The 16,334-nt window shown below is 47.8% G+C and overlaps 1 protein-coding gene across 7 annotated transcripts in view; it reads left to right on the forward strand.

The window, feature by feature from the left end:
• LOC144736678 (uncharacterized) overlaps positions 1-16,334 on the forward strand; it is a 94,127-nt gene that overhangs the window by 50,543 nt on the left and 27,250 nt on the right. For 6 of the 7 annotated variants that reach the window (XM_078619267.1, XM_078619265.1, XM_078619266.1 and 3 more), the window contains 3 exons: positions 5,567-5,653; positions 12,721-12,807; positions 16,174-16,272. In XM_078619267.1, the coding sequence (XP_078475393.1) occupies positions 5,567-5,653; positions 12,721-12,807; positions 16,174-16,272 (273 nt within the window). The remainder of the gene's footprint in view (positions 1-5,566; positions 5,654-12,720; positions 12,808-16,173; positions 16,273-16,334) is intronic. The other variant, XM_078619268.1, reaches the window with a different exon arrangement.

Consider the following 16,334-nt stretch of genomic DNA (forward strand, 5'->3'; position numbering starts at 1 on the left):
CTTTACCCCATGCCTGCTGGGGGGCAGTTTGGCTGTCGGCGGGTGCTCGCTGAGCCGCGCCCAAACCTCGCTGCCCTGTGCGGGCCTTCACATCGCTTCCTTCCCGGGTCTCCTGCTTGCACCCGTGCCTGCCGGCCACCATTAAGGCAGCCTAGCTGCCAGCGATTCTTGGTGATGGCGCTCATGCAGCGCGGTTTCCTCGCCGTCCCACATCTTATCGCTCCATCCCCAAGTCTCCTGCCTGCCTCCCTCCATGCCTGTCAAGTGTCCTGTCGGCGGTCTGGCTGCCAGCGGTTGTTTGCGGCACCGCCCACGTGCTGTTCTTATTTCGCCACGACCATTACCTGCCCTACCTCCCTTTTCCCCATTTACCCCATTTATTACAAATTATAGACCGTCTGTGCTTCCTCAAGCGCCTTACTACAGATTCCAAGAACACAGGATGAGATGTTACTATCCTTTGTGCAAGCACTTCCAAGAGCTCATGAACAGTGAGCCTGGTGAAATTTGGGGAGCGCATCGTCAGTAGTGTACCTTTGGTTCCTAGGGTGTTTCGGCCTTTCACACTATACACCCTCCCCAAAGGCGGCCAGCGACAGGGTGATCAATCCTACGCTTGCGTCCCATTCCCAATTAGTCATAGGAGTTGCCTTGTTGTTAATAGCCAACATCCCATGGGACTATGCATGGCAGGGGCGTCCTCCCTGAGTCAAGCATTGTTGACCGCATACCTCCTGGCCCTCTCACTTCGGGGCCCAGCTGGGGTCTTTCCTCTTCATCCAGAGCCACTGACTGCTGCCTTCTGCCGCCTCTGATACAGCTCTGATTGCCGAATGCTGGCTCTGGCCATTAATTCCCAGGTCTCTAAGCAGTTTGGTTGTAGATGTTGCCACAAAACCTCTGCAGCCCACCTCCACTGGTCGGACTTGTGTGTTCCAGCCATGATGCCGTGCTTCGGCAGCTAGATCGGCATAGCGCAGATGTTTTCGCTCATAAGCCTCATCTACTGAGTCCTCCCAGGGTACTGTGAGCTCAATGATGAATACCTTCTTGAGCGAACGGGACCAGAGCACCATGTCAGGTCTTAGGGTGGTGGTTGCGATCTCCGGAGGAAACACAAGTTGCCGGCCAATGTCAGCTAGCATTTTCCAATCGCGGGCCAAGCACAGCTGGTCTCGCTCTAATGGTGTAGAGCCGCTCTTCGGTGGTTTAGCCCCTTCGCGGACAAAGGTCGTCCGTAAGTGGTGTGATGCTGCTGGGGGTGGTAGGGAGTTGGTGACAGCTCGCTTGTCCTCCAGGGCGGACGCAAGGTTTTTAAGGACTTGGTTGTGACGCCAAGTGTAGCGTCCTTGGGTGAGGCTTGTTTTACACCCTGTGAGATTATTATAAACAACAGTAATAAAGACTACAGTACAAATACTTACGTCTTTTTATACCATAAACCATTTACTTATGACTCATAGCATTCTATGCAAGACAAAGGCATATCATACAAGTTAAGTATGACCTTCACCTTTAAATATGTAGTGGATTAACGCGCGACAAGGGGGGAAATTGTAAACACGCGTGGGTTATGGACAGTGGGGTCGTATCAGGACAAGCAGGTGTTGCTGGGGGACAACGGCCGGAGAGAGACGGCTCGTTAGGTAATTATGGGATGCAGGGCAGTGATTGGCCGGTTGTTGTCAGGGACAAGGTGGCGCCAGTAAGTCTGGGGATGGGAGCAGGTGGCGGCGGGGGCTGCGGGCGCGGGGCGTCGGGGGGACGCCGGTTAATTAATTGGAAATTAATGAGGACGGGGATAAATATGGGAGCGTGAGAGTGAGACAGAGAGTTGTGCTGGGAGCTGGACGGAGACGGTCGGAGCAGAAGAAGAAGAAGAATAGGTTAGCAGGAGAGACGGAGAAGACGAAGATATGAGAGATATAATAGGGTAGCAGCGGAGCAGGAGAAGAATAGATGAGACGAAGGATAGGCTAGCTGTGGAACGGGAACAGAGAGAGAGACAGTCGGAGTGAGATGGAGAAGCCGAGAGAGAGCTACAGTTGGAATGAGACGGAGACGAGAGGGAGAGGCAGTCGGAGTGAGACAGAGGAGCCGAGGGAGAGCGAGACGGTCGAAGACGAGATGGGCGAAGCAGAGAGGAGAGTCGGGGGAGAAAGAGACGGAGAGAGAGAGGGAGGGAATGGAGCGAGCGAGGCCAGCGGAGCGCGGCGAGCGAGCAGAGAGCGCGCTGAGGCCGTGGTTGTGGACTGTGCTGAGTTTGATGAAAATAAAGTGATGACGGAAAAAGAAGTTGTCCGCGTAAAGTTTAGCACTACAAATACAGTGTGCTGATCCTCAAAGGTGCATTAACAATTGTTTGCATTTTCACTCTTCATTGTATCTTTACCTAACATTGCATACATAGAAAACTAATCTTAACAAACTGAGTTAGTAAATTGAAAAGTTCAAATGTGTGTGTGTAAGTGGATGGGTGTGTGTAATCTGCCACTCGGCCGTGGCAGATCACTGTTATAATTCAGTGGGCTCACATGACATTGATTTCTCCAAGACAGAGGTTCTTTGCAAGCCATCTGGCTACCATGAGAGGTTTGTTCATGAGGCTATTCACATATACAAACACAGAGACAATTTCAACCGAGAAGATGGATTCTGGCTTAGCAATCATTGGAAGGATTTGATAAACCATTTCGGGTCTTAATTGATTGTGTTCACGCTTACGGTGACTTTCAGACCGCATTCCATTTTCTGCTCCCCCTCCTCTTTTCCGAACATAGATGGACTCGTCCATCTGGCCAACTGCCAAATCGCTGTCCGTGGTGCTGACGTCAGGAAAAACCGCCACTTTTTTAAAATGTTCTTGCTGTGGATTTCACACCTGATGATGATTGCTTGTTTTTTTAACACATAGGCTTTCGCGACCAATATTATTCATGCTTGTGTTGCAGTCGAAACGTCGTGAGAATTTTTATTGTTTTATATTTATATTATTTTTATTATTTCCCTTCTACGTGACTTTACCGAAAGAACCAAAAATATGAATCACTGCAGTCACGAAAGCTTTAAATCAAAATGGGTGTGTGTAAGTTGATGTTTGTGTGAGTCCATGTGTGTGTGTGCGTCGATGTCTGTGTGTGTCCAAGTCGTTGTGTGTGTGTGTGTCTTTTTCGCCCGGGCAACGCCAGGTACTTCCCGCTAGTAATGTAATAATTGTGTTACTTTAATGTTCCATGGTTGTTTAAGTGGTGTTTTTTCCGTTTGTTTCAGGGTCACCCGGCTTGATGTTCTCTACATTTTGGACTGAATTGGATATTTATGTTGTTTCTATTTTTTTAACGAGGCACATATTGGTATTGTCTCCACGATTGTCGACATCACACACGTAGCAATATCTGTGGGACCTTTTGTTGCCAGTATCAAAGTATGAAAAACAAGAATAGGTTTACCCTTTCTGGCAATACAACAGGAGGTGTTAAGATGTTCAAACACTAAATAGAAACCTTTTGCAAGAAATCAAGTCCGTATTAACTGCACACAGTATTTGTGGTGAACATGCAAACAAACATGCTCTGATAATATTGTTACTTTGGCCTACACCAGAGACAGCCTTCTTTATGGCCTCGTCTCACCAGTGTCAGACCAGAGAATGCCAAAAGTGAACAGTACAAAGACAATGGACGTAGCAGAGTATTTACAGCTTGGGGTGAACAGCTATTTCATGAGATACCTTTTTTGCCAGTATAAAATTATGAATAGTAAGAATAGGTTTTACCCTTTCGGGCAATAAAACATTAGTTGTGTTAAGATTTACCCTTGCCTGAAAGGGTAAAGCCTATTCGTAATTTTCATACAAGTACAAATATCCCATCGATATTTGTACTTGTGGGTCGTGTGGGTTATTCCTTACAATACTTCACCGCCCTGGTCACTGTGGGGTTGGTGAAGGCGGGAAGTGTAATAGAAGTACAATACAGCAATTAATTTTGATAGTGCCCTCTGCTGCCTGCAACACCGCCGCACAGCCACAACCGGATTAAGGTTTTTTAAGGCCCTAGGCACTTCTGTATTGTAGGCCTTCAGTGATAACTTTTACAGTTGGTTCTGCTGCTGTCCATGTTACTGCTACCGCCACTGTCATTCTGCTTGTTTCACGCAGTACTTCGTCCAGCCGCTACAGTACCACTTCACACGCAGCACTGCCTCTGCACTGTGGTGGCCCCCTTGAGGCCACCACACATACATACACACAAAAAACATGGTCACACTTTTTTTCATAGGCACTAGGCACAGTGCCTATTGTGGCCTATTGATACTATGGCCCTGGTGGGTGGGTGAGTGGGTGAGTAGGCCCTAGGCACAGTTGTCTACGTTGCCTATTGGATAATACGGCCCTGCACGCAGCAGCATAAACCATCACGCGAACTCATCCTCGCAGCAGCGGAAGCTTTTGGCTGGCTATCGAACAAAGAAAGCCACCGCATCAACCGGTGCTTTCAGACGTGTTTCTGCGGCCGTCTGGAACACTCTTCCTTCCGGTATTAGGAAGCCACTGGGAGCTATGTACTTTTAAATCCTCTATATTGAAAAATAATTTCTTTTGAACTGCTTTTGTGTTTAGATTGTCCTATTAATACTTTGATATTTGCATTGCCTTTAAACTGTTTGCCTCATGGCATTCTATGGTCCAACACTGGTGAGACAGGGTCATAAAGAAAGCTGTATCTGGTGTAGGTCAATCAGTATAAAAAAACACAATGCATATATATCATCAGAGCGTATTCTTATTTTTCCATTTTGATACTGGCAAAAAAAAGATCCCTTCGAATCAACATACGGTATGTACGTACGTACTGCCTACAGCACCGGGTTGCGCATGATGGTTGCCCATCCAAACGACTCGCCGGGCTCACCGCTGCTTAGTTTCCGAGACGAGACGAGATCGGGTCAAATGGCGGCCGATTGGTGCTCGAGAGCATCGCGTTACTGCTGACACGAGAGCCAAGTCGCCGTGGCGGCGGCGCCAGCAGTGGTGGTGGTGATGGTGTGGTGTGTACCGGCACGACCAAGGTGGCGCCACGGTGTCGAGATGTTAATTACCTCGCCTGGTATTTAGGATGCGTGGGTTCGAACCCGACCCTGCTGTATATTTGGAGTTTGCGTGCCTTTCTCTCCCCATGATCGCATGGCTTATTCTCTGGTTTACTCTCCACATTTAAAGTATTTGGCTGCTACAAATTTCCACGTGATAATCCACTTCATTGAGCTATCACTTGTGGGCAGGTCGCTTCTGAAAAATAGCACATAGCTCAGTGGTCCTTTTTAATTTAGACCTGGAGTTCAGAAAGATCCGGGTGAGACCCCCCATCCCCGCCCACTCTGTGTGGTGGAATAGACCCGCGCTAGCGCCTGTGCAGTGGAACGAACCCGCACTAGTGCCTGTTGATTCCAGCTACTTTGTCCTGGAGTTGACACCCAGTGAGTGCTGCTGTCCTATCTGCTGCGAGTAAGAATTACTTGAGTTACTTGATCGCACTGACGGAACATTTCCTTCGCCTTTTTGCAGACAATCACAAGCTTGGAAGTATAATACACACTTCGTCTGTGCCTGAAATAGCTTTGCACACCAACAACATGATCAAGCATGGCAAAGGTAAGCCGACAGATTGCGTGCAGGCCTCCTCGTGCCGTTGAAAGTTCTCCGTATGACGCGCGTTTGCTGAGTAGCAGTCTGTAAAACTATCAAGGCCGTAGCCATGGAGTCAACATTGGGGGGGACCAAATCTTCCAAAGGGTCTGGGAGTCCCCCCCCCCCCCCAGATAAAAATGTAAATTTAAAAACGAATTTCCTGCCTAAAATATTGAAAAAATTCACTAACACATTGGATAGATTTCTTTTTTACAATAATGTCTAATAGTGTATTTTATTACATTGCTCTGTTTTTTTACCTTTTCTTGTTTCATTGTATGTGTAGGACTCGTACAAGGGTTGTCTTTCTCTCCTCTTTATCTTCTTAGGTTTTTTCGGTAAAGTCACGTAGAAAGTAAAATAAAATAAAAACAAAAATCACGACGTTTCGGAGGCAACACAAGTCTCCGTCATCAGGTGGGACCGTCACAGCCAGACCAGCCGTATCAAGTGAGGCAATGATTCAAGATGTAATCCCTTAAAAGCGAGTTGAGGGGGGAGGGAGAGGGAGGGGGGAGCTCATCAGACTATGGTAGCCAATGAAAGGAACGTATCGGGAGGGAGGGGGGGCGAGGCCAAAAGGGTGGGCGATGGACGTGGAAGCGCTTGTGCGCAAGCGGCCAATTACTGCACACGCCAACACAATGGAGCGATTGTGCGCAAGCGGCCAGCCACTGCACCCGCCAACACAATGGGCAGAGAGGAGGAGGGGAGGTCTAATACACATGATAGACAAAAGAACGAAAATGATGATGGGTACAAACTTAGGGGGAGCTCATCAGACTATGGTAGCCAATGAATGGAACGTATCGGGAGGGAGGGGGGGGCGGGGGGGGGCGAGGCCAAAAGGGTGGGCGACGGACGTGGAAGCGCTTGTGCGCAAGCGGCCAATTACTGCACACGCCAACACAATGGAGAGAGAGGGGGGAGGGGGGTCTGATACACATGATAGACAAAAGAACGAAAATGCCCATGTTTATACCAATGCTGGCTGAACAATGAAGAGAGTACTGTTAAAATAACTGGGGATGTTAACACTCGGTAAAGTACAGTAAAATAGTGCCTGTCAGATAAAATGGTCCAAAAAATTTGTGATTAAGTCTTTTTTGCGTGGTTGATAACATCTTTCCAATGATTACTAAGTTTGTACCCATCATCACGGTTGAAATTATGTCTGTGTTTGTATATTTGTATGGCTTCGTGTACAAACCTTTGATGGTAGCCGGGAGGTTTGCAGAGAACCTTGGTCTCGGAAAAGACAATTTCATGAGAGCCCACCGAGTTGTAGCAATGATCGGCCACGGCAGAAGAATCAGTTCTGCCGTGTTTCAGATCTGACTTGTGCTCGCGGACACGATCAGAAACATGACGTTTCGTTTCTCCAATGTAGCAATCACCACAAATGCAACTCAATTTGTAGACTCCAGGATACTGTAAGTCAAGAACGACATCCTTCACAGATGGAATCAGATCACGGATTTTATGCACTGTACTGAATCGGACTTGGATCTTATGTTTGTTTAGAATTTTGGAGATCTTTTTGGTCACGCCAGCTATGTATGGTAACGTGATGGTTTTGGTCGGAGTATCATGTGGCTGTTTCTGTGTGGTGGGAGAGACAGCTTGGCGGATAGTACGGTCAGAGTATCCGTTCATCCTGAGGGCCCGATGTACATGTCTTAATTCACCGGTCAGGTGGTGCTTGTCAGAAATGCCATGTGCTCTGTGGTATAGCGTTTTGATGAGAGAGTTCTTTTGAGATGGGTGGTGGTGGGAATCCGGTTTCAAGTAGGAGTCTGTGTGGGTGGCTTTTCTGTAGACAGAATGTCCCAAGGAACCGTCAGGACTCCTCTCAAACAGAATATCCAAGAATGGTAGTTTACCGTCTTTCTCCACTTCCATGGTGAATCTGATGGATGGGTGTCTAGAATTGATGTGGTCCAAGAAGTGGTTCAATGCTGGGAGGCCATGTGGCCAGATGACGAAAGTGTCATCCACATATCTCTTCCACAGGGAAGGACGCAGGGTGGATGTCTGGATGGCGTCTGATTCAAACTTTTCCATGAATATGTTGGCTATAACTGGTGACAAAGGGGAGCCCATAGGGGTACCCTCATTCTGTTTGTAGAAGGTGCCATTCCAGGTAAAATAGGTGTTGGTGAGGCAATGCCTAACCAGCGCAGGTGCATCAGAATTCAATCCATGTTGGACTAAGTCCTCAATTATTGTTAGGGTGTCCGGTACTGGGACTTTGGTAAACAAAGATACTACATCAAAGCTGACGAGGATGTCATCAGGAGATAGTACCATGTCCTTAACCATAGAGACTAATTGGGTTGAGTTGAGTACTGCTGAAGAGGTCTTGCCTGTGAAAGGGAGCAGAGTATCTGATAAAAAAACGGGCTAGTTTGTACGTAGGAGAGTTTATCGTCGACACAATGGGTCGTAGCGGGGTGCCTTCCTTATGGATTTTGGGAAGACCATAGAGTCTGGGAGGTCTTGCCGCCGATGGTTTCTCTCCTCTTTATTTTCCTCTTAGAGTCCACCTTCGCCGCGCCACCGCTCCGCGTCTCTCCTTGCCCTCTACCTCACTATCGCTACACTTGTCGTCTCTACGGTTTCTCCTACTCTGCATCCTTCCAATGCATGGCTACCCTGGTTGCTCACTGCCTTCTCGCTACCACTGTCTCTCCGTGCTTTACTCTACTAACACTGTCTCTCTACGCTTTACTCTACTATCACTTGCTCTGCGACTCTCCGGGCACCGTTACTGCAGCTCCATCCACGACGCCGACTCGTACAGGACTCCCTTCTTTCCGTTGCGCTCTGGCTTATATCCCCACACCAATTAATCTCCCTAATTATCTCTACCCCCCGCTTATCGCTCGCCCCCTGGCTCCCCGTGTCACGTGGCCTTGTTTTCGCCGCCGGAGCTACGCCAGCTAATGCCCAATTACCTTTCCAGCCAATCACTGGTCTGTGTCCTCCCGGCTACCCTGACACCTGTTTCAACCCTTAACGACCCACTTCGCCTAAAGTCACAACAACAACCATTACCTCACATCACCCAACTGTACTGTGCTTGCTTGCATAGCAACAGAGGCGGGGGATGCGTGGCGCGCTATACTCAAGCCCTACATATGTAATGGCAGAGATTAGGGATCAATAAAGCACAACCATAACCACAATCATATTAACAGAAATATTTTAATAGCAATATATTGGGGGGGGGACATTTTGAGCATATTTGAATATATTGGGGGGGGGGTGTCCCCCCCCCCCCCAATATATTATAATTATGGCCTTGAAAACTATAAACTTTATTTTACCAGGTAAGGCCCACTTGAGCTATATAGCATATTTTTCAGAAGCAACCTGGCTATCACAAATGATGAGTGCTCTTATTATGTGGAGAACATGCAAACTCCAAATATAAAGATGTCAGTGTCGGGATGGAACCCACAACCTCCGTTATACATGGTGAGGTAGTTAACATCTTGCCACCATGGCGCCCCTCCCCGAAGGCAGTCCCAAGATCAAGGTGATGAAACGGAGGAGAGGCCGAAACAGGAGTGGTTTGGGCAGCGAATTTTAAGAAAAAAAACTTAACTCGATAACGAAATGCAACGTACTGATGTGATGATGCTGAGCAGCAATAGCGGTTGTGGCTGCGCTGCTGGACGTGGCTGCCTAAAGCCCAGCAGCAGCAGCGAGGGGTTGGCGGATCCCCAAAATGTTACAATAACTCCCTTCACCATGGGGCTCCTTCACCATGGGGCGTCCAAGAAAAGCCGTACACCTGTCTGGCCAGGTGTATGGCGGTACAGCAGCAAGGTGGATTCCACCGCCATCGCACGCACGGGTTGTCTCTGGGTACTTCCGTTTTCTTCCCACATATAAACGCTCATTATCCACGATAAAGGTTTTGTTGGGTTAGATCGCGTAATTATAAATGCGTCGTTAAAACCGCCAGTACCTGACACACCCATTTGGTAAGGTTTGTCACGTCAACAAAACGTGCCAATTCGTTACTAGTTCAGCGCACCGGTTGTGTGTTGCAGAGTAAATCCGCTACAACATTTACAATTCGAGTACCGTGACGTTTCGCCGGTTATTACAGCCGGCATCATCAGGTGACAGCCAGAGTTGTGGAGAAATCCTCCTCCTATTTCGGTCTTAAATTGAGGAGGGGTAAGTGTGATGTCGTCACTTGTGAGCCAATCAGGTGCAAAGACCAGAGGGAGGGGTTAATGCATTCATATAAATTACAATGGATATCTATTATAGGTTGGGTTATTCACAGGAAATAAAAATAGATAATGTGCATGCATAATGTGCATCCCCAATACACATACACTATGCATGCACACCATGCATGCACATCTTGCGATTTTTGGGTGAAAAAATAGCAATACCTGTTATTGGTATCGCTAGTTAATTGGCCAATAACACCCTTAATATATATGGACGTAAATAATATAATAACTCCACCTGTTCTGTCTGTATGGGCTCGAGCGTTGCCCCCCTGCACTCGTGGGTTTATTCCACGTGCTCTCGTTTTCTCCCCCATGTAAAACTACTAATTCATTGGCCGACAACACCTTAACATCTCGCTACGGTTGCTAAGATATGTTAACTACCCACGCCCGGTAAACAGGAGGTCGTGGGTTCGATCCCGATACTTGACAATTGTTGTAAAGATGGAGTTTGCGTGTCTCTCCCTATGGTCGCGTGAATTTTCCTCCGGGTCCTCCGGTTTTTTTCTCCACATTTAGAAACAACGTGTGTCTAGAGTATGTGGCTGTTATACATTCCCACGTGATGATGATGATGATAAGTCACTCCATTGAGCAATAATTTGTGATGGCCAGGTAGCTTCTGAAAAAGAACTACAGTGAGGGAAAAAAGTATTTATTCCCTGCTGATTTTGTACGTTTGCCCACTGACAAAGAAATTATCAGTCTATAATTCTAATGGTAGGTTTATTTGAACAGTGAGAGACAGAATAACAACAACAAAATCCAGAAAAACGCATGTCAAAAATGTTATAAATTGATTTGATGAGGGAAATAAGTATTTGACCCCCTCTCAATCAGAAAGATTTCTGGCTCCCAGGTGTCTTTTATACAGGTAACGAGCTGAGATTAGGAGCACACTCTTAAAGGGAATGCTCCTAATCTCCGCTTGTTACCTGTATAAAAGACACCTGTTCACAGAAGCAATCAATCAATCAGATTCCAAATTCTCCACCATGGCCAAGACCAAAGAGCTCTCCAAGGATGTCAGGGACAAGATTGTAGACCTACACAAGGCTGGAATGGGCTACAAGACCATCGCCAATCAGCTTGGTGAGAAGGTTACAACAGTTGGTGCGATTATTCGCAAATGGAAGAAACACAAAAGAACTGTCAATCTCCCTCGGCCTGGGGCTCCATGTGTAGTGGGTTCCGGAGACACTTGTAGAGGTAACTTCTTTATTACAATACAACACTCCAACAGTCCTGATACTCTGTTACAGCCTAGGTACACAGCCTAGGTACACAGCCTAGATACACTACTCTGGCTACGCTCTGGGGTCCTCCGGCTACAATTACCCTAGGGGAGGCTATCTGACCCGACCCAGCCAAGGTGCGGGTCTAGACTCTGGCTTCCTCGGAACTCGCCCTTACAAGGACGTAGAGCCGGGAGTCCCAGAGTCCCACCACGGGCCCTCACAGCATCCCGGCTCTTACAAGGACAAGCGGGACGAGGGGGTCCAGGGTCCTAAGCTGGCTGGCCGGCGGGTCTTGGGTCTTGAGCTGCGACTGGCCCCGATCGGCCAGGGAGCTGCCCTTTTATGCCTCGTCCCCAACGAGGGGTGGGGTTGTGTGCGCCCCAGATATTCCACAGAGCACACACAGCCCCCCCGTTGGTGGCGCCAAGGGGCTTGAGCGTCTGGGTTGCCTGGGATCCTAGTGCCTGGCGCCGAGGCTTATCTGTCTAGGATCCCAAAGCCCCCAGCAGCCCCTCCCCTCTTGGGCTGGCACAGTGGCCCCTCTTATGGCACTACACATGCAAGATCTCACCTCGTGGAGTTGCAATGATCATGAGAACGGTGAGGAATCAGCCCAGAACTACACGGGAGGATCTTGTCAATGATCTCAAGGCAGCTGGGACCATAGTCACCAAGAAAACAGTTGGTAAAACACTACGCCATGAAGGACTGAAATGCTGCAGCGCCCGCAAGGTCCCCCTGCTCAAGAAAGCACATATACATGCCCGTCTGAAGTTTACCAATGAACATCTGAATGATTCAGAGGACAACTGGGTGAAAGTGTTGTGGTCAGATGAGACCAAAATGGAGCTCTTTGGCATCAACTCAACTCGCCGTGTTTGGAGGAGGAGGAGGAATGCTGCCTATGACCCCAAGAACACCATCCCAACCGTCAAACATGGAGGTGGAAACATTATGCTTTGGGGATGTTTTTCTGCTAAGGGGACAGGACAACTTCACCGCATCAAAGGGACGATGGACGGGGCCATGTACCGTCAAATATTGGGTGAGAACCTCCTTCCCTCAGCCAGGGCATTGAAAATGGGTCGTGGATGAGTATTCCAGCATGACACTGACCCAAAACACACGGCCAAGGCAACAAAGGAGTGGCTCAAGAAGAAGCACATTAAGGTCCTGGAGTGGCCTAGCCAGTCTCCAGACCTTAATCCCATAGAAAATCTGTGGAGGGAGTTGAAGGTTCGAGTTGCCAAACGTCAGCCTCGAAACATTAATGACTTGGAGAAGATCTGCAAAGAGGAGTGGGACAAAATCCCTCCTGAGATGTGTGCAAACCTGGTGGCCAACTACAAGAAACGTCTGACCTCTGTGATTGCCAACAAGGGTTTTGCCACCAAGTACTAAGTCATGTTTTGCAGAGGGGTCAAAACTTATTTCACTCATTAAAATGCAAATCAATTTATAACATTTTTGACATGCGTTTGTCTGTACTTGAGTTACTTGATCGCACTGACGAAACATTTCCTTCGCCTTTTTGCAGACAATCACAAGCTTGGAAGTATAATACACACTTCGTCTGTGCCTGACATAGCTTTGCACACGAACAACATGATCAAGCATGGCAAAGGTAAGCCGACAGATTGCGTGTAGGCCTCCTCGTGCCGTTGAAAGTTATCCGTATGACGCGCGTTTGCTGAGTAGCAGTCTGTAAAACTATCAAGGCCGTAGCCATGGAGTCAACATTGGGGGGGACCAAATCTTCCAAAGGGTCTGGGAGTCCCCCCCCCCCCAGATAAAAATGTAAATTTGAAAACGAATTTCCTGCCTAAAATATTTTAAAAATTCACTAACACATCGGATGGATTTTTTTTTACAATAATGTCTAATAGTGTATTTTATTACATTGCTCTGTTTTTTTACCTTTTCTTGTTGCATTGTATGTAATGGCAGAGATTAGGGATTAATAAAGCACAACCATAACCACAATCATATAAACAGAAATATTTTTAATAGCAATATATTGGGGGGGGGGGGGACATTTTGAGCATATTTGAATATGGGGGGGGGGGTGTGTGTCCCCCAATATATTATAATTATGGCCTTGAAAACTATGAACTTTATTTTACCAGGTAAGGCCCACTGAGCTATATAGCATATTTTTCAGAAGCAACCTGGCTATCACAAATGATGAGTGCTCAACTAAGTGGTCTTATTATGTGGAGAACATGCAAACTCCAAATATAAAGATGTCAGTGTCGGGATCAAACCCACAACCTCCGTTATACATGGTGAGGTAGTTAACATCTCGCCACCATGGCGCCCCTCCCCGAAGACAGTCCCAAGATCAAGGTGATGAAACGGAGGAGAGGCCGAAACAGGAGTGGTTTGGGCAGCGAGTTTTGAAAAAAAAACTTAACTCGATAACGAAATGCAACGTACTGATGTGGTGGTGCTGAGCAGCAATAGCGGTTGTGGCTGCGCTGCTGCACGTGGCTGCCTATAGCCCAGCAGCAGCGAGGTGTTGGCGGATCCCCAAAATGTTACAAGAACTCCCTTCACCATGGGGCGTCCAAGAAAAGCCGTACACCTATCTGGCCAGGTGTATGGCGGTACAGCAGCAAGGTGGATTCCACCGCCATCGCACGCACGGGTTGTCTCCGGGTACTTCCGTTCTTTTCCCACATATAAACGCTCATTATCCACGATAAAGGTTTTGTTGGGTTAGATCGCGTAATTATAAATGTGTCGTTAAAACCGCCAGTACCTGACACACCCATTTGGTAAGGTTTGTCACGTCAACAAAACGTGCCAATTCGTTACTAGTTCAGCGCACCGGTTGTGTGTTGCAGAGTAAATCCGCTACAACATTTACAATTCGAGTACCGTGACGTTTCGCCGGTTATTACAGCCAGCATCGTCAGGTGACAGCCAGAGTTGTGGAGAAATCCTCCTCCTGTTTCGGTCTTAAATTGAGGAGGGGTAAGTGTGATGTCGTCACTTGTGAGCCAATCAGGTGAAAAGACCAGAGGGAGGGAGGGGTTAATGCATTTATAAATTACAATGGATATCTATTATTGGTTGGGTTATTCACAGGAAATAAAAATAGATAATGTGCATGCATAATGTGCATCCCCAATACACATACACTATGCATGCACACCATGCATGCACATCCTGCGATTTTTGGGTGAAAAAATAGCAATACCTGTTATTGGTATCGCTCGTTAATTGGCCAATAACACCCTTAATATATATGGACGTAAAAGATATATTAACTCCACCTGTTTTGTCTGTATGGGATCGAGCGTTGGCCCCCCTGCACTCGTGGGTTTATTCCACATGTAAAACTACTAATTCATTGGCCGACAACACCTTAACATCTCGCTACGGTTGCTAAGATATGTTAACTACCCACGCCCGGTAAACAGGAGGTCGTGGGTTCGATCCCGATACCTGACAACTGTTGTAAATGTAATAATCCTTCTTGAGACGGCTTCGGAATCAGTCCTCTTTATTTCCACTCCACAATACACTTTACTCACTCACTCTCCGTTGCTGGCAGACAACGGAGAGAGGACAGACTTCGCACTAAGTCCCCACCGCGCACGTGGCACCCAGAGCCCCCGTTCGCGCGTGACCCTGCTCTTGTCAGTTTCCAGTCTGCTCTCGATCGTTCTCTCTCACTCTCTCTTAATCCCTTCGTCACGTGGTCCCCCCAGCCAATCGTTCATGGACAGCTTCGACCATTCTCGATGGTTCCCTGTCAATCCCGGGACCACGCCCCTCATCCGGCTCCCCATTAGCTGGAGCCCCGAATGGCTAGGCCAATCACTCCTGATGACATGCCGTGATCACGCCTGGGCCATGGTCCCTATCTCAACCCTTATTGGCTACAAGCAGGACCGGCAAGCCAATCCCCACGTGAACCCTCTATGGCTGTTATTACATAAAGATGGAGTTTGCGTCTCTCCCTATGGTCGCGTGAATTTTCCTCCGGGTCCTCCGGTTTTTCCCTCCACATTTAGAAACAACGTGTGTCTAGAGTATGTGGCTGTTATACATTCCCACGTGATGATGATGATGATGATAAGTCACACCATTGAGCTATAATTTGTGATGGCCAGGTAGCTTCTGAAAAAGAACTATACAGCTCAGTGGACCTTACCTGGTAAAATTAAAACAAATAAATAAAGCACTTCATGTTTTGTCTGTCGCTCAATATCTACCCATAGCTAACTGTTCATATGCCAATTTAAGAAAGTTCATCTGGAAATAGTTTTTTGTTTTCCCCTCGCCCCATGGTGTACAGTGCAGCCTACAACATTATCCACTCAATATCTCCCTCTGGCATCTCTATATGCTATGAAGGGCCATTGCCCGAAACGTCACCTATGATTTTATCTTAAGGCCACAGAGTGTTTTATATATATACAAAACCAATTGTTTAGTTTAAAATAGTTTAGACTTTAGAAAAGCGAGTGGGCCCCCGGGCAAGATGCGTCCTTGCTGGGAGGGACGACAGCCATTGGTCGAGATGAATGACGGGGAGGGGCACCCCAACAGAGGCATCGCGAGAGCACCGCTACCTTGGAGACGGAGCGTGATAAAGCGAGTGCACGTGCGAGCGAATGCGAGTGAGTGCTTGCATTCGTGCGTGAGTGGGGAGTGGTGGTACGGTTGACTAGCGCGCCGCGCTACGAACTCAGCGAGCCGAGTTTGATTCCTGATCACAACCAATTACCTGAACCGTTCCTGGGTCTCCCCTAGGACGACTCGGCCTCAAGTGAGCATCTGGTGCGGTGTGCAAACATCGTCACTCGGGAGACAAAGGCGGCTGGGCGTGGTACTGGCCACCGACCCACCTCGTGTGCTAACTTTCATAGATGCTGCTCATGAACAGCACTCGCCTCGACAGTCTGTGAAGGCTATCCAGGGGAAGGGATTCTTTGTGTCTTGTAACCGTGCTCTCTTTTGTCTGTTTCTCGTTGAGCAGCGACGAATCATCCCGAAAAATGTTACAAAGTGATCCATAACTTCAGCTCCACCTCCAGCTCCAATCAGCTCAGCCCCTCCAAGTCAGCTAATGATATTGGTGAGTGTTTTGGTTGATCATTGTATGTGTAGTGCTCAACTTTACGCAGACATTTTCTTCTT

Source organism: Lampetra planeri, chromosome 62, assembly GCF_965212315.1.
Source record: "Lampetra planeri chromosome 62, kcLamPlan1.2.h2, whole genome shotgun sequence".
NCBI classification, from domain to species: Eukaryota; Metazoa; Chordata; class Hyperoartia; order Petromyzontiformes; family Petromyzontidae; genus Lampetra; species Lampetra planeri.